This window comes from Aplysia californica, unplaced genomic scaffold (assembly GCF_000002075.1).
Source record: "Aplysia californica isolate F4 #8 unplaced genomic scaffold, AplCal3.0 scaffold00316, whole genome shotgun sequence".
Taxonomy (NCBI): domain Eukaryota; kingdom Metazoa; phylum Mollusca; class Gastropoda; order Aplysiida; family Aplysiidae; genus Aplysia; species Aplysia californica.
Window position 1 is genome coordinate 304,238 of NW_004797586.1, and position 24,794 is coordinate 329,031.

General features: G+C 39.2%; 2 protein-coding genes across 2 annotated transcripts in view; one reads left to right on the top strand and one right to left on the bottom strand.

Annotated features, from left to right (window-relative positions):
• The first annotated feature begins 1,550 nt into the window (after positions 1 to 1,550).
• Positions 1,551 to 19,954, top strand: LOC101861055 (T-complex protein 1 subunit gamma). Its single transcript, XM_005102188.3, has 17 exons — positions 1,551 to 1,602; positions 1,692 to 1,753; positions 3,957 to 4,007; positions 4,737 to 4,799; positions 6,669 to 6,765; positions 7,202 to 7,322; positions 9,669 to 9,749; positions 10,268 to 10,373; positions 12,357 to 12,439; positions 13,473 to 13,539; positions 14,237 to 14,271; positions 15,100 to 15,279; positions 15,719 to 15,817; positions 16,688 to 16,874; positions 17,639 to 17,779; positions 18,725 to 18,856; positions 19,335 to 19,954. Exons 1-17 carry the CDS (start codon positions 1,572 to 1,574, stop codon positions 19,452 to 19,454), a joined length of 1,656 nt encoding a protein of 551 aa, XP_005102245.1. The 5' UTR covers positions 1,551 to 1,571; the 3' UTR covers positions 19,455 to 19,954.
• Positions 19,955 to 23,777: 3,823 nt separating this feature from the next.
• The window catches only part of LOC101862358, a gene marked incomplete in the record, with an annotated part of 10,363 nt that continues 9,346 nt past the window's right edge, over positions 23,778 to 24,794 (bottom strand). Inside the window, 1 exon segment of the mRNA XM_013084763.2 lies at positions 23,778 to 24,225. Coding sequence (XP_012940217.1) covers positions 24,044 to 24,225 — 182 coding nt within the window.

A 24,794-nucleotide genomic window follows, 5' to 3' on the forward strand; every position in this document is an offset into this window, starting at 1 on the left:
GCTTTCGTAAACCCCCAGAGGTCCCATAAGAAGACCATTATAATTATGTTGCACCACTGGTGAAGTGGAAAGTAGAATCAGTGATCCAGAAAGCCAACAGACCATGATTTCAGAAGATCCCCGGCGACAGTGAAGCAAAAATAGACTTGAAGGCGAAAGGAAGGCCAAGAAAACGATCATGGGTCGTATGGATTAAAGACCCTTCAAAGACATCGTTATGCCAGTTGTGTGTTTTTGGCAATTGGCATATGCCCGACAATTGCATATCTTCGAACGACACCTCGCGGTAAAAAGAGGACAGTAGTAAAGGTTAAAAAAAAGGAAAAGTAAGGAAAGTTAAGCAACGCAAACTTGTAGTATTGGACACGCGGTGGTGTAAAAAAAAAAAGGGGGGGGGGTGTATGACACTACAGTCATAAAAGGCACACTTAATATAATAATGAGAGGGTAACATCGTGTCTCCGCGGTACCATCCTTGCATTGTCAAGGACAAACCTGAGGATGGGCTGCACACTGAGTGGGGGGAGGGGGGGGGGGAGGAGGTGGTTGTGAGAGTTGGTTGCCATTAAGTTGATGGTGGCTGTGGTGCCCTTTGGCAATACGTGTCAATAAATATGGCACAAAAATAATGTAAACGAAGTTGAATAAAACCACTGTTTTCAAGGTAACCACATTTCAGAAGACAGACGACGTAGAAAGCAAGACAAAGGATTTTGAAGAGCATTTACATGTAATTGATAGGCCTAAAGGTGAGCATTATTGTAGGCAGAAATTAAGGTTATATGCAGGCTACTGTTTACGGATAACAACTCAAGCTCAAAGTCAAAATATGTAAATTGTTTGTTCTAAGACTAGACTAAGATGAGGGACGGAGGTGTAAATATAATTAAAATTTCAATTATTATACAGCAGAATCAAATGGGATTGTGGTTTTTGGTAGGAAAAGGACTGCGCAAAACAATTCATAATACACGGAGAGCATTATGTGGCATTATGCTCTTGATCTATACCACTACATATTGTGTCATATGAAGTAGCCTACGCGTAGGCCTATTGCTGTTGCAGCCTAGCAGTCTAGCAGTAGCCGACTGGTCTTACGTAGGCCCCAAGGAGATTTGTTCTAGGCCCTAGGCCAAGCTCCTTGGTAGGCCCCAGCCTAGCCGAAAAAGTAGACTTCTTCTGGATCGTGTATTGAATTGTTAGGCCTAGCCAATAATTGTGTCTTCAACAGGAAGAAAGTAGAAAGTAATTACCACTACAATTGTGAATATAGACAATAAGCATAGGCAGGAATAAGTGTCTAGGCTATTTAGACACTAGATACCCTAAACTCAACATGAGAGCTTATTGCCAATTTGACCGTGTACCATGTATTTTCTAAAAAATGCATTTTGTGTTTTTTAAAAGGGTTTATTGGCAATGAAAGTACGTATTTTGTCATTTTAACATCAGAAATAGACTATTTCAATGCTTACAGCTTTTACTAGCTTTTATACTGACACCCAGAAAACATTTTGCGTTGTAAAATATACCAGTAGAAAAAAATCTGGGCAGTGTGACAAATCGCAAGCATGGCTTCAGGAATGCCCATCATCGTGTTGAGTAAGTACCGGTTATTAGAAGTAAAATTAGAACTTATTAACGTTTTGTTTTAGTTCTTTATGCTACTGAAATGTTCCTTTATTTTTCAGATCAAAACACAAAACGTGAATCTGGAAGAAAGGTTCAGATAGGAAATATCGATGCAGGAAAGGTGAGTCCACTCGTTGTTTTGTATGGCAACGCCATTGCCGACATGATTGAACGTAACCTCCTCTCTGGAACATTCTAAACTCCACCTTTTCAATGAAACGACCTGAAACGTAGTTTTTTTCATGTCTTGACTATCCCATATCGCTTAAACAGCTTACGTCTTCCATTAAAAGTATTGTAGTTATTTTTATGAATCCCTCGGTGTATGGAAAATGCTTTTGGTAGAATTTTATAGATAAAAAATGCTGGCTTTATCATACTTTTTTATGGCTCAGTAAATGAACATGGGTCTCAAATATTCCGCTAGGCTTACCTTCCACTATTAGATTCTAGCAGATTTCCGCGATCTAAATCTTCAGCTATTTTCTCTGCTGCAGCTTATGCGCCACCACTTTCTATAAACATAATCAAGATTGTATATGTTTGGTAAGTGTGACTCTCTTACTTGAAAGGGAGTGTATACAGACCCGGTAACCGCAAAGTCACAAAGTATATAGACCCGGTAGGGGAACTCTTTTGTGATTTCGGAAAGTTTCAGCGCCCTCTTGGCTCAGGGTAGACCTAGATATCTAGGTTCTTCTAGATCTATGGCCTAGTTTCGAGGCTAGCCTAGATCTAGATCTAGATCTAAATGAAGATTGCGGATGTCTTTTCAACGAACGATCGTTTTTCCTCCGTTTTGGAGTAGGAGGAATTACAATTTGAAGAAAAGAACGTCTTAATTTCAATCGAGCAGTCACCCCCCCCCCACCCCCACATACTTAAGTACGGCTAGCCACTTCGTTTAAAAAATTCTAAGTTGAAACTCGTGCTGAGTTGAGTAGCCAGCTTCTTTTAGTCTAGAATCTAAAAAAGTCTACTATGCCATGGAGTGGCATTCATTAGTGGTGATAAATTCGCAGTCTTGATGGTTAATAGGCTGGGGCACATTGAGGCCACTAGGGACTGGAACTGAAGACACTAGACTGGAATTTTAAAAAAGATGATTTTATTTAATACTGTCGACTTAAAATTGTGTAAGGCCACCTTTATTCTCATGTCGCATGCGAGTCTTTTGGCTATTCTCACCCGGTGTGCGTTCACCGTTATAGCCTAGATTTAGGCCAACCAATTTTGCGTTCACCCTGAACCACAGAATTCTGCACTATGATAGCAGAAAAATTGTAGAATTCTGTGCCGTGAACAAACGTTCCATTACTACTGTTAGCCTAAAAGCGTACAATTTTGTCTGTGGGCAGATGTCGATTGTATTTTTATTCTCACCCCGGGTGAGGATAGCCACTTCTTTTGTGTAAACACAACTTCAGTGAAAAGGTACAGAAACTTTCTTATTTTCATTATATATGTGGCGTCGGTGGCCTTGTTGTTAGGCTCTCGGACTCGTAACCGTAAGGTCATGGGTTCGAATCCCGTCAGGTACCCGACGTTGTGTCCTTGGGAAAGGCACTTTGCACAAATTTTCCTCACTTCACCCAGGTGGAAATGGGTACCAGGCTATAGACAGTGAACGATCTTGTCAGTTTGATAGTGTTTGAGCACTGTATGCTTCCTCGGAAGCCGAGAATGTTTCAGAGTGTTCTCAGAGGGTCTGCTGGGGTAATAATATAGTTGTAAAGCGCATAGAACATGCTCTTGAGCATGAATATACGCTATATTAATGCAATTATTATTATAGATCTAGAGGCCTAATGTCAAAAAACCCCAAAAAACAAGGGGGAAATGGGAAGTGGCGGTTTGTGTATAGAGATGACCTGACCAATAGAGCAGGTTCGACTGTAACTTCCATTACCAGACAGTTCAGTCACTGGATAGTTCCGCATAAATTATTATATAAAGTCTCAAAATACTCAATTTTTTAGATTTGTGCAAATGTTTATTAAACGTTCCTGTTCTATTGATTAATTAATTGATGCAAGTTTGCAAATTGACTTGTGACGGGTGCTTTTTTGAATGAGAGATATGCTGTGCACAGAGTATCGGGACGGTGGAAAAAAAAATTGAAAAATCCTGAACATATTCAGGTTTTTAAAGTTATTTTTTACTGTCTCCTCTATAGCAGGGGGGTTTCAGGAAGGTCAGTCTCATAATGATAATTAAGATTGTTGCCTGGTTTGGTTAGACTGAAGATTTCAAGATTGAAATGTCTTGACTTTTGAATTTATCATTTAATCAAATTTTAAAATCTTTCTTGTTTTGATTTGCAGACTGTAGCAGATATTATCCGAACATGTCTGGGTCCAAGGTCTATGTTGAAGGTATACATGTCTTTCTTATAATGTTTTTACTTTATGTGAGAGTTTTGTATCGTATCTTTTGCTTTGGCTTTGGTGCTTTTAAGAGTATGTGTGATCCACAACTAGTTTTTCCTTGTAACCAAGTATGTTTTCTAGATATATGATGCGGGTTGAGGTTGGCTGGCTGTTTACAAAATGGTCTGGATTTGTGATTACTATCTTTTATAATAACTTAGTGAACTAAGATATGACCGGGAGCATGAGTGCAGAATGTCCTCTGGGCAAATGGCTGGAGTCAATAATTTGACCATGAAGTGCCTACAATCATAAGAGGACACATGAAATGCCAAGATTAATCTCAGCCTTTGTCACATACAGAGTGCTGCTTCATGACTTGGCGACATATTTTTTGCATTTTTGTTTTGTTTTGTTTGTTGGCGTATTATATTCAGTTGTTGGGGGGGGAAAAATCTTAATTGCATAACCGGGAAGAGTGTTAAAAGTACATCTTTTTTGTTGTTTATCCCTTTTCAGATATATAGCAATCTTCTCGTCTTAATGGTGTACTGTTGTTTGTTTCTAATAAGTATAATATCACGACTTTCTTGTTCCTATGACTTTTTGGGTGATTCCTTTTTTCGTTGTGATTTTGAGGTAGTTTGTTGCGAAAGAAATTTTGTTTATATCATTGTCTGAAATATAAAATTATTTTTACATTCCATTTTTTAATGCTTTTCTTTTTTGCTTCAGATGTTGATGGACCCGATGGGAGGCATTGTCATGACAAATGATGGAAATGCTATCTTGAGAGAGGTATGTGAACCAAATGCCTGATATCAATGTTGCTGTAAAAATTTTATTTAATATTGAAATTAATTGGCTCTGATACTTCTTTTTAACGATGTAGACGACTTGGGGGAAAAAGTGACTCTTTTTAAACTGAGTTTTTCAAATGTTCACTACTCCAGACCTGCCACTCATCCCGATTTAATCGGGATATCCCGATTTTTTTTGCCCCAAATCTCAAGCATCCCGATTTTCCCGATTTCGATCGCCAGTATCCTGATTTTTCGTGGTTGTGTCTGTTGCGTCCGATTCTTAGAAAAAAATATTAAAAGTTCTGCAATCTCTTTTGCTTCGAAACACCGATTGGACTTTTTATCTGCAGGAACTTGGAGCGCTATTTTTTAAAGCATCTATGCCGAATCTAGGTCTAGTAGATGGCTAACGTACGTTATTTAAACTAAAATCGACCTAGTTTCAAACGCTCACTCGCATCACATGACATGACCTCGTACATGTGGTGAGTAGCGCGTGTGTCGGGGACCGTCGGTTGTCTGGGTCAACAAAGTTCATTCGCACCGGTCGCGTTGGTCGAGATGTTTTTTCGGGACTTAACCAGTGTGGATGGCCGGGGGGAGGGGGTGGGGGTATTGTTTTGACACTTGGGCTTAAAGTGCGTGCCGTGATACAGGTACTAAGGGGAAAGGAATAAGAAAAAAAAATGAACAACCTTGGCGGGATCTTTTTTTCGATGTGATGGAAGTCAAACTTTGTTTTAAAACGCGGGCGTTTTGCATGGATGATTAGAGTTACGTGTCAGCTATTTTCAAGACTACGAGTGTTTCAGCATCACTGCGACCTTCGCTCCCCCAGTCTATCTAACTTCGACTCGAGTACATATATGCTGTCAAAGTTTTGCCTTGCATACTTGCCTCTTAAAAGGGAACCAGGACACCCCCCCTTCCCCGCCTTCCCCAGTGCCCTTTATGACTGATTTGCCGTTGATCCCGATTTTTTTCACCAGATCCTGATTTTTTAACTCAGAAATCCTGATTTTTAGATTTCATAGAGTGGCAGGTCTGCTTCTCACAAGGTTTAGTTTATTTCTTTATTTAGACTGTTATTTTTACCATAACTCATGCAGTTTTAACACATCTGGTGGGCATTGAATGTCCACCTGGTTAATGACTGCTACATTAAACTTTGTCACGATCACTCCTTGTCATGTATGGCAAAGGGTGCGCACGGCATGGACATTATTTCCAGAACTCTGATGGTTGTTGGAGTAAACTCTGTACAGTTTGTTTTATCTTCTGGTGTATGATTTGTATGAGTTTAAAGTGTCTCTGTGAACTGCATTCCATTTGAGAATGAGCCTGCACAGGATTTGTGTGCTATGGTTACGGGGGGGGGGTGAAGTTCATGAGATAGAGAAGACAACTTAGGTCTTGTACTTCATGAACATTTTGTTCAAAGAACTAATGAGAAAAAATTGTAAGTTTTGTTTTTGTTTCCTAACCTTATAACTTTTTAAAAGGAATTGTTTACTCATAGGTTATTATAAAAGTAAACGGTTATTGTCCTTTTTACCAAGTTGAAGGAAAGGCTGAATTGATCATGGTTGAACAAATTGCCAATACAAGGCTGTCTTAATAAAATTGTTTATATTTTGTGATGACTTGTTGGATTTTGTTTTGAAAATCTCCCTTGGAGGAGGAAGAGGAATATCTCACTCTAAAGATAATCTAAGTCTGTATCAAAATGTGGTTAGCTTGCTATTGAGTTTGATGGTAGTCTGTTTGAAAGATTTGGTCATGAAGTGGTGTAAACAGAGTTCTGTGAATGCTTGCTTTGACCTGTCCCTTTGGTAAGGAATAAAAAGTTGTTGTGTCATTCCAGCTGAATGTGCAGCATCCAGCTGCCAAGTCGATGATTGAGGTTGCCAGAACACAGGATGAGGAGACTGGAGACGGCACCAAATCTGTCATCATTCTGGGTAACCACTCTGTTTCAAGTTGTCTTGATTCAAAAAAAAAATTTGTTGTGATTTTCAGTGAATATTTCATGTCATTTTTCTTGCTTTGACATTTATTTTTCTCATAAGTTTGTGTTGCTCAGAGTCTGTGTAATTGTCCACCTGCTTTTGCCAGTTTATTCTCCAGTGCAGTGTTTATGAATGTTTGTCATTGTCATACACTTACTTTTTTTTTCAAATCTCTGTCTGTCGTCCTTTAATGTCTGTCATTGTGTGCACCAGCATCTCCCTCAAATCTTTAATCTATGGTTTTGGTACTCTTTTCTAAATGTCAGGCAGTGCTTTTAGTTCTCCGTTTGTTGTTTTGATTTAGTTAAATTTACTGGTGTCCATAGTACTAAATGTTGATCATTACCGTTACCCCTTTGTGACTGAATGCTTTGTTCTTAACCCACAGCTGGTGAGGTTCTGTCAGTGGCAGAACAGTTCATCCGCCAACAGATGCACCCAACCATTATCATCGCTGCCTACAGGCAATCTTTGGAAGACATATTGGAAGAACTGAAAAACAAAGTCGCGTGAGTATTTATCACTCTGAAGGACGAGGGTAGGGGCACAGGGTGAAAGATGAGCGAGAACACAGTTTTCCATTACTGTTCTCGTGTTATAAATGAAGACTTTGAGGGCAGTTGTTCTTTGCAGGTAGACAGACATTCATGTGTCCACCACGTATGATTTCACGACTGCCACATTGAACTTTGTCACGATCACTCCTTGTCATATAAGGCATGGGGTGCGCACGGCATGGACATTATTCACACAACTCTTACAGTTGGGGTATACCTTCGTACTGTTTGAAATTCAAACTAATAATGGTATTGTATTTATGATGCTTTGCTGGTGCTGAGTTTTGTGGCTTTAGGTGATTTATTTTATTTGCAGATGTTGGGCTCATGATTTTAAAAGTAATTTTGGAAAAATGAAGGATGAAGTATCTCATCACAGCATAAGTGTGATTTGGAGTTGTAAAAGAATGTTTTGATATTCTTTGGTACCTTTGCAGTTAGGTAGTTGAAAGATAGATCTGTTCTTTTGAGAATGTAATTTTCAAAATGTGCTATTCACATTGCCCCATCTAGTTTTTAGGGTTTTTGGTCAGGCGTCCAAAACATTTGTAAGAAGTTTTAAAGTTTTATATTCACATGCTTGGTGGTGACTTTCCTGTTTCCACATCACATTCCATCACTATTGTAGGTACCCTCTTGGTTTTGATCCTGGTCAGGGACATAAGGACTTCACATAGTTCATGTAAACTTGTGCTTGCTCAAAGTATAATGATTGCTGAGCACTGCTGTTTTTTTTTTCTTCATTTACTTGTTCTTTGTATTCATTTGGATGTAAATAGTGCCGTAACATTTTTAGTTAATGTTGAATTTGCTAATTGGCTCTGATACTCTTTTTAAAGATATAGACTTGAAAAAGGTGTTATGGTTTTTACTGAATTTTTCAAATGTTAACTATTCTCAAATTTTATATCTTTTTATTTACACCGATACTTTTATGTTTCTCCTCGTTCATGCAGTTTAACACGTCTGGCAGGCATTGATTTGTCTACCTTGTTAATGACTGCTACATTAAACTTTGTCACGATCACTCCTTGTCATATGGCAAAGGGTGCGCACGGCACAGACATTTTTTACACAACTGTAGTTGCAGTTTGTTTTTCCAAACAATATGCACATAGTTTTGAGATCTTAGTTAGTGGTGGGTGGTTTTGGTTGCTTTGAATTTAGTTTCTCTTTTCTTGTTTTTCAGTCTTTTTTTAGTTCAAAAGGAATAGAAGTGTCAAGGGGGCTTTGGATAGACTGGGGTTTTAGAAATTTACATCCTTATTGCAGGGGGGAGTAGTGGATTAAGTATATTGCAGTGGAACTTGTCCAAGACAACTTAATATTGTTGGGGAGATAGGTGATCATCTATGACAGGTGATCCTCCTGGACAGTGTTATTTTAATGTTTAAAAAATGCAAGTGGAGGGGGTGGGGGAATGGAAAGTGGTCATTTTTACAGGTGATTGTCTTGCACACATGGTCATAAGAGCATGTTCCATTGTATTTGGAAATTTACAATCCCTTCAGTTGACTTTCCTTTACCTTGTTTCATGTTGATTGTATGTCCTGAAAATTTACATGAGTCCCATGCATTTAAATCTGGGCATCGCGAAATCTTCTTTGCACTATGTTTTTAAAGTCAAGTTCATTGTTGTAGTAACCTATTTATGGACATGGGTGAACATAACTTGGAATTTAAAAGTGACCTACTCCTGTTTGATACGCATTGCAAAAATGATCTGCTGCTATTAGTCTGCTTCTTTTGCTGTATCGACCTCATTGTGACTGTCAGTGTTGCTGTGAACTTAATACTTATTTAAAAAATGTTTAATTTATTGTGGTTTTGATATGGTTTGTAGAAATTATTATTCTTTCATGGTTTATATTTTCCATGTTTCCTGTTTCGCATCATGAAAATTCTATTTTTGGCTGTCGTGCTAATTGTGGAAAATCAGTGGTGCAACATAAACTTCTAGGACAACCAAGATTAATGTCTTCATGGATTTTAATCAAATATCCTAGATACATGTAACATGCATGCTGATTATACATCTTCTGGCAGATGGAAACCGGCTCAGTGTGTTGATTTATGTGCTTTGTTCAGTTTGATTTGTGCGTGAAGGATTTGTTCTGGGTCCGTTTCATATCCCTGATATTTCTGTCGTGTCATTTTTGCCTTTAATTTTTTAACTCTTCATCATTGATATGGTACTAATGTTCTTTTCTCCACTTTTAAAATATTTGTCACAGTGGGTGTTACTCTTTGTAATAATAAATCATGTACTCTGTACTGGACTTGTCCTTCTCTCCTCAGTGTGCCCGTGGATGTGACCAACAAAGAAGAGATGATGAAGATTGTAAAGAGCTGTCTTGGAACAAAGTTCATCAGCAAATGGTACAACTTGTCTTCAGATTTATGGCTGTTTTTGTGTCTAGTGCTGAGAACATTCTATGCATTGTATTTGGTTTTGTTGTTGTTGGAATTAACTTGGTCTTTTCACTCAGTACTAAAAGTGAATTTGAGTTAACATTCATTATATTCAAAGAGAACAAAAGTATTCTGAGTTAAGCATTTTTAATCCTAATAGAAAACGTTATTTAAATTTGTATAGATTGGTCTGGGGTGGGGAAGGGGGTGCTTTAATTTTGTATTCTAAACCATGGATAAGATCTTTTCAGTCTCCAAATCATTTTATTCTAAAGTGGATCAAGCTGCCACACACTGTGTGTTGCATGTATTACAGCATTTGGTTATAAACTCTCACCTAAATGTGGCTGTAGAAAGTTATCTAGTGAGTGTGATCGGACCAACTTGTTTTTTTAAAGGCCCCAAAAACTACTTGCCACAGTAATTGTATATTTGTTTCACGTCGACTATCAGTTAATGTTGTCTTGTGTGTCGTCCCTCCCCAGGATGGACCTTGCATGTCAGATTGCTCTCGATGCCACCAGCACAGTTGTTGTAGAGGAGAACGGGAAGAAAGAGATTGATATCAAACGATACGCCAAAGTTGAAAAGGTTTGTTTTTTCTTAGTTTGAGAAAAAGCTTTGTTTAGTGATTACGGGCTAGCTGTTTTATTGACATGATTGCTGGCGGTTTGCTCTTCAGCTGAAAGAAGTTTGCAGAAGGGTAGGCAGAATTTTTTTTTGGGAGGAGTTCATAGGAAGATTATTTAGTTATTTTGAAAGATATGTTTAGCTGCTATGTTTTGATAAAGCACTGTTGCTTTGTTATATCTCCTTGTGTTTAATGTAATGTTTGGGGAAACAGTGGGGAAAGCATTTTTAGAAAACCCATTGAAAACTAACATACGTGGGACAGTAATGGGAATAACAAAAGCTTAAATTAGATGTCCTCTGGGCAAATGGCCGGAGTCAATTATTTGACCATGAAGTGCCTACAATCAAAAGAGGACACATGAAATGCCAAGATTAATCTCAGCCTTTGTCACATACAGAGTGCTGCTTCATGACTTGGCGACATAACTTTCTGGGGTGTTCTTTGTGTTGTTAATTTGTTTGTTATCTAATAGGAATAGAAACCGCTCTCCTGGATACTGCCTCTTAGGTAAATTATTCTACTCACTGGTAGAGTCTTAGTTACTTTCCAGAGTCCCAAAAAAAAGAGAAGGCTGTAACTGCTTCGCTTATTACACCTTATGGCTTAGTTGGAACAATTTCAGAGAAAATGCTGCCTTTCAGAATCTATCAAGGCAATCTCTAAGTGATTATCTGCCTGCAGCTGTTACAAGATGGTGTTCAATTATAACATAATTTCCTAATGTACTCAGTGCCAGCAGTCAGTATAATATACTTTCCCTCTTATTTTTCTGTGAAGGAAATGCACTGTTTAAATCTAATCTGTTTGGCAGGATTCATAACAAATTTGTCTCTTTGGGTTTTCAATGGATTCCTTCTACATATTATGGCCAGTCGTGTGTACGTGTGTGGAGTGACAAAAAAGCTTTTGTATTTCAAAAGTCTTGAGTAAAACAGTTGCAAATATTAGTTACATACAAAACTCCTCCCCTTTTTATAGTAGTTTTTTTCCCTTTGCACCGCTGCATTGTGGTACCATTATATGGTGCAAAAGAAACAAAACATCTAGATTGAAATGCAGATGCATTTAGAATTTTAAACTTGCGACCCGTGAGTCCCTTTTAAAAATATATTTGGCTCTTACAATATTGAGAAATGGATCTTTTCATATGCTGTATGATTTGCAGTCTCCCTGCTTGTACTTGGTGTTTGCAGCAGTCTTTTTAAAACAGATTGGAAAGGTGTGGAGGCAAAGTTAAAGTTGAATGAATTACTGGCTTGATTTTTTTATTTTAATTTTTTTGTGTGTGAATTTTTTGTCAATGTCCTCTGGGCAAAAGGCTGGAGTCAATAATTTGACCATGAAGTGCCTACAATCAAAAGAGGACACAGAAACTGCCAAGATTAATCTCAGCCTTTGTCACATACAGAGTGCTGCTTCATGACTTGGCAACATGGCTTGGGTTGTTTTTTTTGGGTCTAAAACAAAGGAATTAAGAAAAGGTATAATTAGTTGCTGCTTCTGTAAATGTTCTAGCAAGTCCAATTGTTTGTAGAAAGTCAGAAAAGTAGTAGAATCAAGGTGCATAAGGGAATATTGAAGTGATCGTCGTCAGTGGTCCTGCTGCAAGGTGAACTAGTGAAAGCAAAACAGGACTTTTTTATACTCAGCCATCTTGTTTTCAATTCGCTAGCATATCTGACCATTACAGCCAGTTTTCTTCCCCCTCCTTTAGGATGAGAAAAGTGGTTCATTTTGTGGTGCTTCCACACATAGTCCTTGTTCGCCTCTGAGGATGTATTGTAAGCACCAAGTGAATATTCCACTTGATCTATTTTATTTTTGTGAAAGTTAGTGCCTCTCTGAACAGTTTGGTAGCCAGGAGGAGTATCAGTAGTGTTTAATATCGATCCTTATACATTTGTATGTTTGTCATGGTGTAATACTTTCTTTCAAATCAGATTCCTGGAGGTCTTCTGGAGGATTCCAAAGTTTTGAAGGGAGTGATGATCAACAAGGATGTTACTCATCCTAAAATGAGGAGGTATGTATCTTGTATTTTGTTTTCTCTTGTCATTCCTTTTTTGTCATTTGTCATATTTCTTACACTAAACATGGAACAATGAGGAGACATCAGCTGTGGTCTCTCTTTGTTCAATTAGTCTTTTTTTTTTGGGGGGGGGGGTGGTTTGAGTGTAGGCTGACCTTTCGGGATATCTATAAACAAGAGGACAATAGTGTAGACAAAGGACGTGTTCACTACATATGTTACAGAAGCGTTCAGCAGTAGATTTAGCCTGCACAGGTCAGTTGTATGTATTGTATTGTGGTCAAAGTGATGTGTCGGGCAAGCTTTACCATTAGCATGGAGTGCAGTTGATTATACATTCTGCAACAGGTGAAGTTGAAGGTCATGTTATATTACATAAATAACATTTTGTGCTTCAATTAGTGTGCACAGCACCAATATAAAAAATTGAAAATTCACATTTTCCCTTACCGTGTGGCGTTTTTTTTCTTCTATTCTATGGTTTTTAAGTTTAGGTCTTTGTTTATCAAAAACCGCAATATTTGATCATTGTCAACAAAAAAAAAGATGCAAGGTTTAAGTCAACACCACAGAGAAATCGAACCATTGGCATGCTCTCCGCATTTTTGCTGTTGCCAGAATATTCAAAGTTAAACGTTATTGTGGTTTTGGTTAAAAGACTTGATCGAAAACAGAGAAAAGAACAAATCTGCCACATGTTCAGGAAAAAATGCTAATTTTCTATTTTTTTATGTTAGTTTTGTGAAGATTAATTGAAGCACCAAAATTTTATTTTTATTACATGATATACTTTTTAGACTACTTAGTATTGTTCATGTGAAAGGAAAAGCATGATGACTCGAATGGCTAGATTTCATAAGCAATGAAAAAGTGGTAACTTTTTTTTTATCGCCAGTATAGTGTACGTCTTTCTTTGGGAAACTAAAGTTGATATTTTTTCTCTGGAGAAAGGTTTGATGTAATAATTATGCCTGTTCTTTGAAGCAACTGCTATGACAATGGGATTTTTCTCTGTTACTGTTTGCAGGAGGATTGAGAACCCACGTATTTTGCTATTGGACTGCAATCTAGAGTACAAGAAAGGCGAGAGTGTGGTAAGTGCAGAGACCTGCATCAGTTAATAATACAACTACTACTAATAATAATTAAGAGCACATGTGTAGCACATATCCCTGCTGGACAGCAAAATCTACAATCCTTTCTGTTCCACTTTTTTGTTGGGGTGTGGGAGGGGGGGAGTAATGCCTTTGATTATAATTAAGTTTTGCCTGTTGTGGTTTACACATAGATATATATCATATATCAGGCCGAATGGCTAGAACCCAAATGGCCGCTGGATCGGAAAAGTAAAGTAAGTATAACATACATAGTATACAATGCAGGTTTGGGAGTTTCAGCTTTTTTTTTTTTGGTCAAGTTTCTTTGACATGTGTGAAGCATGCTGACAAAACGAGTTGCTTCTTGGAATTTGCCTGCCGTATGGAAATTGATATCAACTTTATAGGTGGAGTTTGTACAATTTGTAAATATGGAATAATAAAAGACACAGTAGACTTTAACAAAATGGCATCAATTGAAAATTCATAAGTCTGATCCCAGTGTTAATTTTCGACCTATATCTCCAATCTCAGATTGCGAGAAGTAACTCATTTTATCAGCACGCCTCACTTATCGTAATAGTTTTTAGGGGAGTATTGGAGAACTAGTTACAAATAACTTAATTTTATGTTTTCAAAATTGGCGTTGATCTTGTGTATGATTTTTAAAGTGTTTTTTATTATTTGCTTTCAGACAAACATTGAGATCTCCCAAGAACAAGATTTCTCGTAAGTGTTTCTGTATTTTATTAATTATCGGTAAATATGTTGGGTATGAGATATGCACACACGGAACTAATTTGATAGTGAATATGTCCTCTGGGCAAATGGCCGGAGTCAATAATTTGACCATGAAGTGCCTACAATCATAAGAGGACACATGAAATGCAAAGATTAATCTCAGCTTTTGTCACATACAGAATGCTGCTTCATGACTTTGCTACATACAATATTGTTTTGACTGAAAGAAGCTGAAAAGATATCTTGATTGTTGTCTCTTAGTAATATAACTTACATTCCTGTTTAATTCATTTTGGTTTAAGTGGTGAAAGTGTATCCCTAGTCCATTATTGGTATACATAGCACACCGGAACACAAAGCACTTTCCTAAGCAGTGTATAATATATATAAATGTCAAATTATGTTTCCCTTCTTTAATAATGAAGACAGTGCATTATTTTGCAAAACTTATTTTGACTTTTCACAAATATTTGCTTTTGGTTTAATAAGTGCATGTGCTTACTGCAGGGGTGTTTGGTGATGTTAGTATCAATGTCTTACTAAATGGACAGACTGAAGAGTGCTTTCCTTCATCAATGACCTAAAGTTATTGATAGAATTTGTCATTCTAGAAGTGACTATATACTTTGACTCTCTTTGTGTGAATTTTCAATTGCCCATTTGTGTATAATGTCATTGAATTTATTTCATGAGGTGATTATTTGTTGGGGGGGGGGTAGGGTTATCAAAATGTTTGGCACTGAAAAGCATAATATGAATACTTGTTCAGCTATGTAGGGCTTGCATTCTCAATGGTATTGTTTATGACTTCTGCAGCAAAATCTTGAAGCTTGAGGAGGAGTACATCGAGAAGATCTGTAAGGAAATCATTGCCTTCAAGCCAGACTTGGTGATCACAGAGAAGGGCGTGTCAGACTTGGCCCAACACTACCTGGTCAAGGCTAACATCAGTGTGATCAGACGCGTGCGCAAGTCGGACAACAACAGAATTGCCAGGTTTGTGCCAGCGAAAGCTTTGGGCAAGTTTGTCCTGCTGCTCCACCCAGCACCCACCACTATTCTCTGTTTATCAGAGAAACTTTATTGTCATGGGTGGTTGGCGGGTACTTCTTTCCTCTCAAACATCTGTCCTGCTTATTTTTTGTGTGTGTTACTCTCTTATAACATCTCGAATCTTCAGCACTTATGTGTTCGTATTGCGTTGCAAGTGCTGTAAAACTCTTACTAAGACTAAACAAAAACTTTTTAATCGCTATTTTTGTTAGAGATGAAGTCGATATGTTCTGTGGTATATTTTATAGATGTTAAGACACAAATCAACTGCTCAGTGTAAGACTGTCATGTCACTTTTTAAAAGGGCGTATGGTGGAGTCTTGCACTTAGCAGTAGAAATGTATTTGTCATTTTATTTGGAATTTTGTGGTCTGTTCCTCAGGGCTTGTGGAGCCACCATTGCCAACAGAACTGATGAGCTCCGTGAGGAAGATATTGGAACTGGCTGTGGACTGTTTGAAGTTGATAAAATTGGAGACGAGTAAGTCATCTAGCTCGAGTGTGTTTCGTATAAGCTGGTGTTGGACTGATAAAGTAGCAGTTTTGGGTGCCTTTGAGAGCTGATGGTTGATAGAAAGTCCACTGGTTAGATACATGCCTTTGTTACTGCTGTGTGAGTCTGGTGTATTTGACTTTTGCCCTTTGAGAGTAATCACTCCAACTTTATTTATAAAGCTACATTTTGTTATTGTATGTAGGGTTCTCAGTATAACTTGTATTAAAGGTTTTATTTCAATACTGGGCAGTATGCTTAAATCAAACACGGTTATTCTGAAAACAGCAGCAAACCAAAGGAGAATAGAAACCCCATTTTTTGTTTTTACATTTTTTTTCTTCCTATTTTAGCAACCTCTCTAAACTAAAGAAAATCTGGGGGTCCTGTAGATTTTGGTTCAAGTTGACTGCTATATTTTAACCTCTTGTTTCTTGTTTTCAACGTCAGTGTTTTGAGAGGTCAGTGGGTTGATAGGGATACTGTAGTGTTTTCTTTTTCCTGTCTTCCCTCTTTTAATTATTTTTCCTTCTCTTTCCAGCTTCCACCTTGTTTGTCAGTTTGACTAAAAATGACAATATTTGGGGGGGGGGGGGGGGGGGGGAAATGTGTTGTTGGTGATGGTGGTGTGTATTTTCATCTCTTATTTAAGATTTGCGGGTGATTGGAGGACACCACTGGTAGGTCGTTCACTTTCCCTCTTGTCTCTGTCTGTCTGTCTTACTTTTTCCCAGCTCTGAATGATCATTATTGTGTTAGTGTGCTTCTTTATACTCAAACAAACAAAAATTATTTAAGATATCTCTGAAATAGAGCAGCTTGTTATGTGAAAATTCTCAACACCTTTGTTCTGTGTAGGTACTTCACTTTCCTGACGGAGTGCAAGAACCCCAAGGCCTGTACCATCCTGCTGCGTGGCGCTAGTAAGGATGTGCTGATGGAGGTGGAGAGGAACCTGCAGGATGCCATGAACGTGGCTCGCAATGTTCTCATCGACCCCTATCTGGTGCCCGGAGGAGGCGCCGCTGAAATGGCTCTGGCACAGGTAAGTCGCAGCTCACAGATAAAATACAGTAGAACCAACTCTAACGGCCACTTGTACAGGACAATTGCCTGTACAAATGGCCACTTCCCATTTCCTTCCTTGAATATTTTTTACAATATAAAGACATTGCGTAAGTTGGACCTGTCGAATACGGCCACTTTTTTCCTCGACAATGGCTTACTGTCTGAGACAGTTTCTTGTGTACATGTTTAAGGAGCATACAGTAGAGTCGGCTTAAACCGAAATATGTAAAGCTATGTATAGAAGATATTTATACATATAAACATGTACAGACCTCAGCCGTCAAAGTGGATGTTTTTGTGCCAAGTTTCTTAGCTCATTCAGGATGTAATTTTTTTTTCAGCAGTTGAAACCATTTGGACATTTAGTTTATGACGCTGCAAATCATTTTGAAAGTGTGGATATAAAAAGGCTTTTACATATACCGTATGTTCACTGATGTTACAGTAGCACAATAGAATGGAAATAATGCAACTAACTTTGGACCCTGTTAAAATCGTCGATATATGGGCGATATGTCCAAAATTTGTTCTCAATAAGTTTAGGATATATCAGCGATATTCACACTGTTTTTGGTTTTGACCTGTAGGTATTTTTTTGTGGCTTTCCCCTTGATTTATCATGTTGTGGTGGTCTAAACCTGCTTAACTGTGCTCATGCAACCCCTCTAGCACCATCAAATCTAAAAGTTCTTAGAAAAACTAAAAGAAAATTGAGCTGAGTTTGTTGTTGTATCATTACAGGCACTGAACGAGAAAGCAAAGAGCATCACAGGTGTCCACCAGTGGCCGTACCGTGCGATCTCACGGGCCCTCGAGGTCATCCCAAGGACTCTGATCCAGAACTGTGGAGCCAGCACCATCCGCACCCTAACTGCCCTCAGGGTAAATTTGTGGTTTCGCCTTACCGAATAAAGCTCAACCTTAGAAATGATTTCAGCTGCTTAGTGTGAGACACCGCCGTACACCATTTCCAAAAATGACCTGTGGCAGAGTCTTACATTGAGCTGTTGATTTGTATTGTTAATGTGATTTTTGTGAATGGGCAGGAAAACAGGGCTTGGGTTTGTTGTTTGTGTGTTGAGTTGTGGTTTGTGTGGGCCACCATTGTACTTGATGGGTGGTTGGTAGGTGCTCTGGTATGGTTTGCTCCTTCTTTCCAATCGAACATCCATTGTTCTTATCTCTTAACTTTTCTTTGTATGTAACTTTCTTGTAACACCTTTGATCTTTAGCACTTATATGACCTATTTGTGTACAATTGCAGTGCTCTTACTTAAACAAAACCTAAAACCCATTGTACTTACTTCTGTCTATTATAGAGATGTTAACGTACATGTTTGTCATGAAGCTCTGAAGTTCTGTTACAATTAGCAATCTGTCATCTATTATATATTTTGTTCAGTTTATTTGTACCATTTGAGGGTTTGTTTAGAAGCGCATCATGAAAATTCTGTCTTTAGCTGACGTGCTAATTGCGGAAAATCAGTGGTGCAATAAAAAATGCTGAGACAACCAAGATTAATTAATTTTAAAAAAATATTAATCAAATATCTCAGCTACATTCTTTGCTGTCTGAAAGTGGCTCGTCAGTCATCCATGTCATGTAGTTCAATGTTTGTGTTTTGCTTGTCTGTGCGTCTAAACACTCGAGCACAGACTTTTTAAAGTTACGATTTAAAGGTCTTTAGGTAGTCGTTAAACTTTTGTATAGAGATTCATGCTTGACTCGCAATCAGGTGATTGACAATGTTTTTTTTTTGGGGGGGGTGGTTTGTTGTCTTGTCTTTTATATTACCTGAAACAAACCATTTGTGTGTATGTGTTCAGGCAAAACATGCCCAGCCCAACAACTCTACCTGGGGCATTGACGGCAACACCGGCACCCTTGTGGACATGAAGACCTTTGGTGTATGGGAGCCTGTCTCTGTGAAACAGCAGGTCTACAAGACAGCAGTTGAGGTGAGTAGGGAACAAGGCTGCTTATATGTAGGCCTACTGATTTTTTTTGGTAGTTACCGATTTTGGACCTGTTCTACTGCCGTACCGGTAAAGGTGTCAAAACTACTGGATTTGCAATGGGCCCCGAGAGTTAAAAAGAAGTGAGGATGGGAGGTGTTCTGCAGTGCTTCCAATTTTCCCTTTTTTTTTGGGGTGGAAAACGGTACATTCCAAAAGTTAGGTACAGGTGCTCTACATAGGAACGCTGTGCCGCACAGCGCTCTAATCATAAGATTTGCTTCCTGGTCTTACAAAGGCCCGAAGGTTTGGTGTATGTGGGGGGGGGGGGGGGGGGTTAGAAATTGAAATTTAGAGTTTATTTAGAGCTAGGTACAGGTACTGTGATCAGAAGAAAGCCGTAGAATAAGTGTGAAGAAAAAAAAAAGCTTTTACTGTTATTAGTTTTAAAGTTTAACAACTGTTTGTGGTTTGTTTCCAGACGGCCATCCTGCTGCTGCGTATCGATGACATTGTCTCAGGAGTGAAGAAACAGGGCGCTGATGGCGGTGGCGCCCCCTCTGGTCCCCCGCCACAGGCCTCTGAGGGCCCCGAGCCTTGATGGATGTTAGCACTTAGCGCTCACTGCATGATGATTTCATTTGTGTTTGTTTTTACACATTTGCCTCTGGGTTTCTTTGTAGCTGTGCTGCTTGTGTGTTTATTCATCCAGTGGTTTTTTTTGGAACGTAAGAGTGTGCCTGTGAGAATGTATACTGTGATGTGTTTTATACTTGTACAATGACTCAGTAGGAACAGACATTAAACCTTGTATGTAAGGTTAACTTGGAAGCTCAGCTTCGTAGACCTGTATATATGAATACTTATAACGTAACTTTATTCAGAGCAGAAGAACAGAGAATGCTGAAGCATTGTGGCTCATGTAGAACTCATCATGTTTTCTACTTTTTAATACGTGTAATACAAGCGTTTGGTTGCCCAGTGTTCAAGTGATAGGGAGTCATTTGGAAGGCATTAGTGTGAATGTCTGTGTGGCTTTGAATATCTTAAAACTTAAAAGTTTTCATCATTTTGACAATAATAAACTCTTTTGAGTGAAAAGTTCTGTTTTTCTTCCATCCATCTCTTTTTTAAAACATTTGTCTCTTATGATGGGTGTGTTAAAATGTTCTGATGAAAGTGAAGGCCACCTGGGTTTAATCTTGGCAGGAGCTTTCCCTCCAAGGAGTGATTGTAGTTTTAAAGGCTTCTCTGCTGTGTTCGAAGATGGATGGTTATTATTGATATAATTTCTAGGTCCCCAGTCTTTTCTGTCAAATTTTGTCATAAGGTTTTATTTGAGAAAGGAAACAATACTTCATAACTTCAGGTCTTTACTGACTCTTTGCAGCAAGGATATCTTTGTTAGACTTTTCCTCCCACTAGAAGATCAGGAGTGTGGCTGAAAGACTGCGGTAAGAATGAGCCCAGGAGTTGCAATAGAAAGGGTGCAGAGAGTCTGAAGCCCAGAGGAGGGGGTGAAGGGTTAGGGCAGAAAGTGGAGACAAAAGCAGACGCCAGAACATTGCTAGAGAGCAGAAAAATAGTGAAAGGAGACCATTTTAGATAATAAAATTTTTCGGTCGCTACCCGGATTCGAACCCAGGACCTTTGAATGAGAGGCCAACACCTTAACCTCTTGGCCACGAGAACCCCTAGACTGATCTAATTCTTAGGTGTTGCGGAACATTATTATTGTGGTAACTTTTCACTTCAAGCTTAGGGTTTAGCACCCCTGTCGACACTGTCAAGCTATTTAAGAGGTAAGACTAAACTAAATGGCTAGAGAGTAGAGCCTTGAAAACTACACAAAACAAACCGAGTTCAACAAAGCTCAGTCTGGGATTCGAACGGGCCATCCGCTCTGTAGTCCAGCATGAAATCAACTGAGCTAACGGAGCATCAACTTCAAGGTCAAGCTTGACATCTCATGTGACACAGTTAAGATAGCTATTGAAAGCACCTCATTTGCCTAGCATCTCCAGTGCACCCTGTATTACCTTCTGCTTTTTTTCCTGTTACCACGACTTTGAGCTTCCTCTTAGCTCAGTTGGTATCTATTATCATCTTTAGCAGTAATTGCTGCGATGCAGATGGTCCCCAGGTTTGAATCCCCAATAGTACATTTTGTTGTTGGCGGGTGCTTTGGTGTGGTTGGCTCTTTCTATCCTACCAAACATCTATTGTCCCGATCAATCTCTCCTCTTTCTTTCTTGTGCTTGTTACTCTCTTGTAACACCTCTAATCTTCAGCAGTTTTATGACCTTATTGCGTTGCAAGTGCCGTAAAACTCGTACTGAAACTGAAAAAGAACATTTTGAACTTTGTTTGGGGAGCTTTCAAAATTCAAGAATCCACCCACTTGAATTGCTTTGATCCAACTGGAGCCGAGCTCCTGGCAGATCCAGCTGGAAAGCACGAGTCACTGGGCAGAAAATCATGAGGCTTCACGAATCAGAAATGCTGGGTCCAGGAGAGACAGAGGAGCCCGCAAGCTGCGAACATCCACAAGCGAAAGTGAAGCATTTAAATAATTCAAAATGTGGCAATTTCTTCTTTGCCAGAATTGGTCTCATGGGCAACAGCAAAAGTCATAAGTCATCGGTAACCTTTAATGCTTCTATTCTTTTTCTATTTCTCTCTTGTTTTTTTTTTTTGGGGGGGGGGGGGGGGGTAAGTGTTAAGGGCACTCGCAACTGCATAAGGTCATATGAGCGCGCGGCAGACTAAACATTTTCAGTTGGTACCAAATTTTGAATTTTGCCCGACTGGCGGCCGGAGTCTACTATTATCGATTTTAGACCGCCACGGGATCTTTAACGTACGCAACTTGCTCACGGGACCTCCGAGATTTTTTGCTCTTGTCCGAGAAGGCTAAGTGCAGATCTTTCCTACCAGAAGATCAAGGGTGTGGCTTAAAGAAGACAGCAGTAAGAAGGAGCCAAGGAGTAGCAGCAGAAAGGCTGCAGAAAGTGTTGGAAGCCCAGTGGAGGGGGTGAAGGGGTAGGGCAGAAAGTGGAGACAGAAGCAGACGACAGAACATTGCTAGAGAGCAGGAAAGGAGGCGAAAAGAGACAATTTTAGAGAAAAAAAATTTTTCGGTCGCTACCCGGATTCGAACCCGGGACCTTTGAATGAGAGGTGAACACCTTAACCTCTAGGCCATGAGAGTCCACTCTACTATTTCGCAAGAGAAATATTCCCCTCTGCGGATGTATTGGTCATCGTCAAAATTGTGGACACATTATATAGGAGATCGAAATTAAATTAGGAAATTCTACCTCCAGAATAAGTGTACAGTGTTTGCAGTCGCCGGATCACTCGTTTTCTTCATACCATTTGCCACAGACGTTTCAGTACTCTAAGACAGACGTCCAACAGACGCCAAAGGATGGGCGCTCCGTTAGCTCAGCTGGTACATGTATCATGCTGTCCTTGGGAGCAGGTGGCCCTGGTTCAAATGTTTGACGAGGCGTTCTTGAACTTTGGTCGTTTTATTGAGGTCGTTTTATTGAGTTTTAAGTAGGCTCGGTGCTATCGGAAGTCCTGCCTCTTCTTAACCCTATCCGTACGTCGTGTTTTACTATCGTGTCCAGAGGACGTGGGGAACTTTGTGCTACCACTTTCCAAAAGAGGAAATTTACTTGTTAATCCGATCCGAACGCTTTGCATGGCAGTCTGTCAAAAAGATTGTTTGAGAAATACTGAAAGTTTCATAGAGATCTTCGCACTAAAAGTGTTCTAAAATGTGAAGAATACAACCGCGAGGGTACAAAATGACCCCGGGCCATACGGATAGGGTTAAATAACCTAAAAGTTCTGATAGGGGCGCTAAACCTATACACCTTTAAAGGCCAAAGGATAAAATGTGCGTGATGGAATTTCTGCAAAACATTTTTGTGCGTAGGCCTACTGTACCTAGTTACATAAAATGCGACAGATGAAAAGGCTACATCATATCAGAGGTGCTGACTTTCCTGGACAAATCCGTATTCCTGAAATTGCCCAGCTCTGCCTGACTCCATCTAGGCTAGGGCGATTGTCGCTAAAATAGTCTTGATAAAGATGTCCGTACATTTTAAGTGTGGGCGTTTTCACAAGGTCCTAAAAGTTAAGGATCATTTTCTCCCATAGCCAGTTGGCACCTCTGGCATATTCTACCAATGCCGTAAAAAAAATGAAATGAAATCATCAAATATGTTTGGGGGAGGCTTTTCCCCTTTATGACAATTTATTCATCATAATTCATTCTCAACAATAATTCACAACTGAGCAAACAGCTTTGAAAAAAGAAATAACAAATTATGTATTCATCAACAAAAACAAGGCAGCTGTTAGTGCCTCGATATTGATGGTTTTAAAACTACTGCTGCAACAAACTACAACAAATGGTAATACAAAATCAAATACATGTATGACACTGGATGATAAGTCTAAAATCACACAATGACAAAACTGTAGGTCATCCATTTTGTCGGTGAGCCGTGGACAACGAAAATAAGAGAAATTTACGCATCAACACTATACGTAATATTTTTAAAGTGCAGTCAAAAAGTCGTAGCGTAATTTTGACCACACTAGTCGCACTTCTCTTATTTTCCTTGTCCACAACTCAACAAAGACAAAACTATTGACCAGCTGCTTTGTATTAGTGCAGTACTAGATCTAGACTAAGAATTATCAGTAAAGAGCTTTTGACCGATAAACCTTTAATATCGTTTTCTCCATCCCAGCTAACCATATACATGTGCATGTACCAGGACTATTTGAGCGAGAATATCACAGATGAAGGTCACGGTTTGGACAAAAAGCATGTTTGGAAGTGACATTCGTAGATAACATTGAAGCCTATTGCAAGATCAGCATAAATCTCTCCTCCCCCCACCTGAAAAAAAACCCCCAACGATACTGTTGAACACAAGTGAACATAAGAAATGAATGTTTCATGTAGTTGTATCGGGTAGACGTATATAAAATCTACTTCTTGAAATGATAAACAGTTTTTATCTGTAACAAATAAAGAGAAGCCCACTTGTACAGAGATAAAAGATTGCATGGCACAATTTTAGTCAGGGTAAGACTAAGAGATAAACTTGAATGATAAATGTTTGATAGCGTGACGGTGAGGTCGAAATCTTGGAGTTAGTAGAGTTAAAGGACTTTGTGTATGAGTACGATGCCTGGCACGTCGCCTACGAAGTTTGAGAAATATTCACGATTCTCCTCCTTCCACACGCCCTCAGCCTCCAGCTGTTTCATGAAGGGCTCCAAACCTTCCTCGTACCACGCCACACGGACCGCTTCCTCACGGAACACGTTCACGATGTAGCCCCCTGAAAAGTACAGACATGTGACAGGTATATTCAAGTTCTGTAAATTGATCACAGTATCTGTTAGACCAAGTAAAAAAAAAAAACTGGGGGGGGGGGGGTTACAGGGCGGCATGCGCCCCCAATTTGATATGTTGCCGTTAAATTTGAAATTTTCTTGAAAATAATTGATTTGCAACAGTTTTAGTGGCTATATATATGTGTGATCTGCAGCAAACAATACGCAGTTTGATCCCCCAAAGCAGTGCATCTGTGTACGAGAGTGCGTCTCCGAATAGTTCCGGGGTGCTCGCTGGAGACGTCTCCGAATATCATCTGCCAAATTGATTAACTATTGTCAGCTCATTGCCCGCCTCCACATTCGTCTCCTTTAACTGTTCGTCCACACACAAAACACATTCCACTTTGTGATTCCGCCTCTCAGAAACAAAATACTCTCTCTCTCTCTCTCTCTCTCTCTCTCTGTCTCTCTCTCTCTCTCTGTCTCTCTCTCTCTTTCTCTCTCTCTCTCTCTCTCTCTCCTTCTGGCTCTCTTTTTCTCTCTCTCCCGCTCTTTCTCTCTCACACACAGG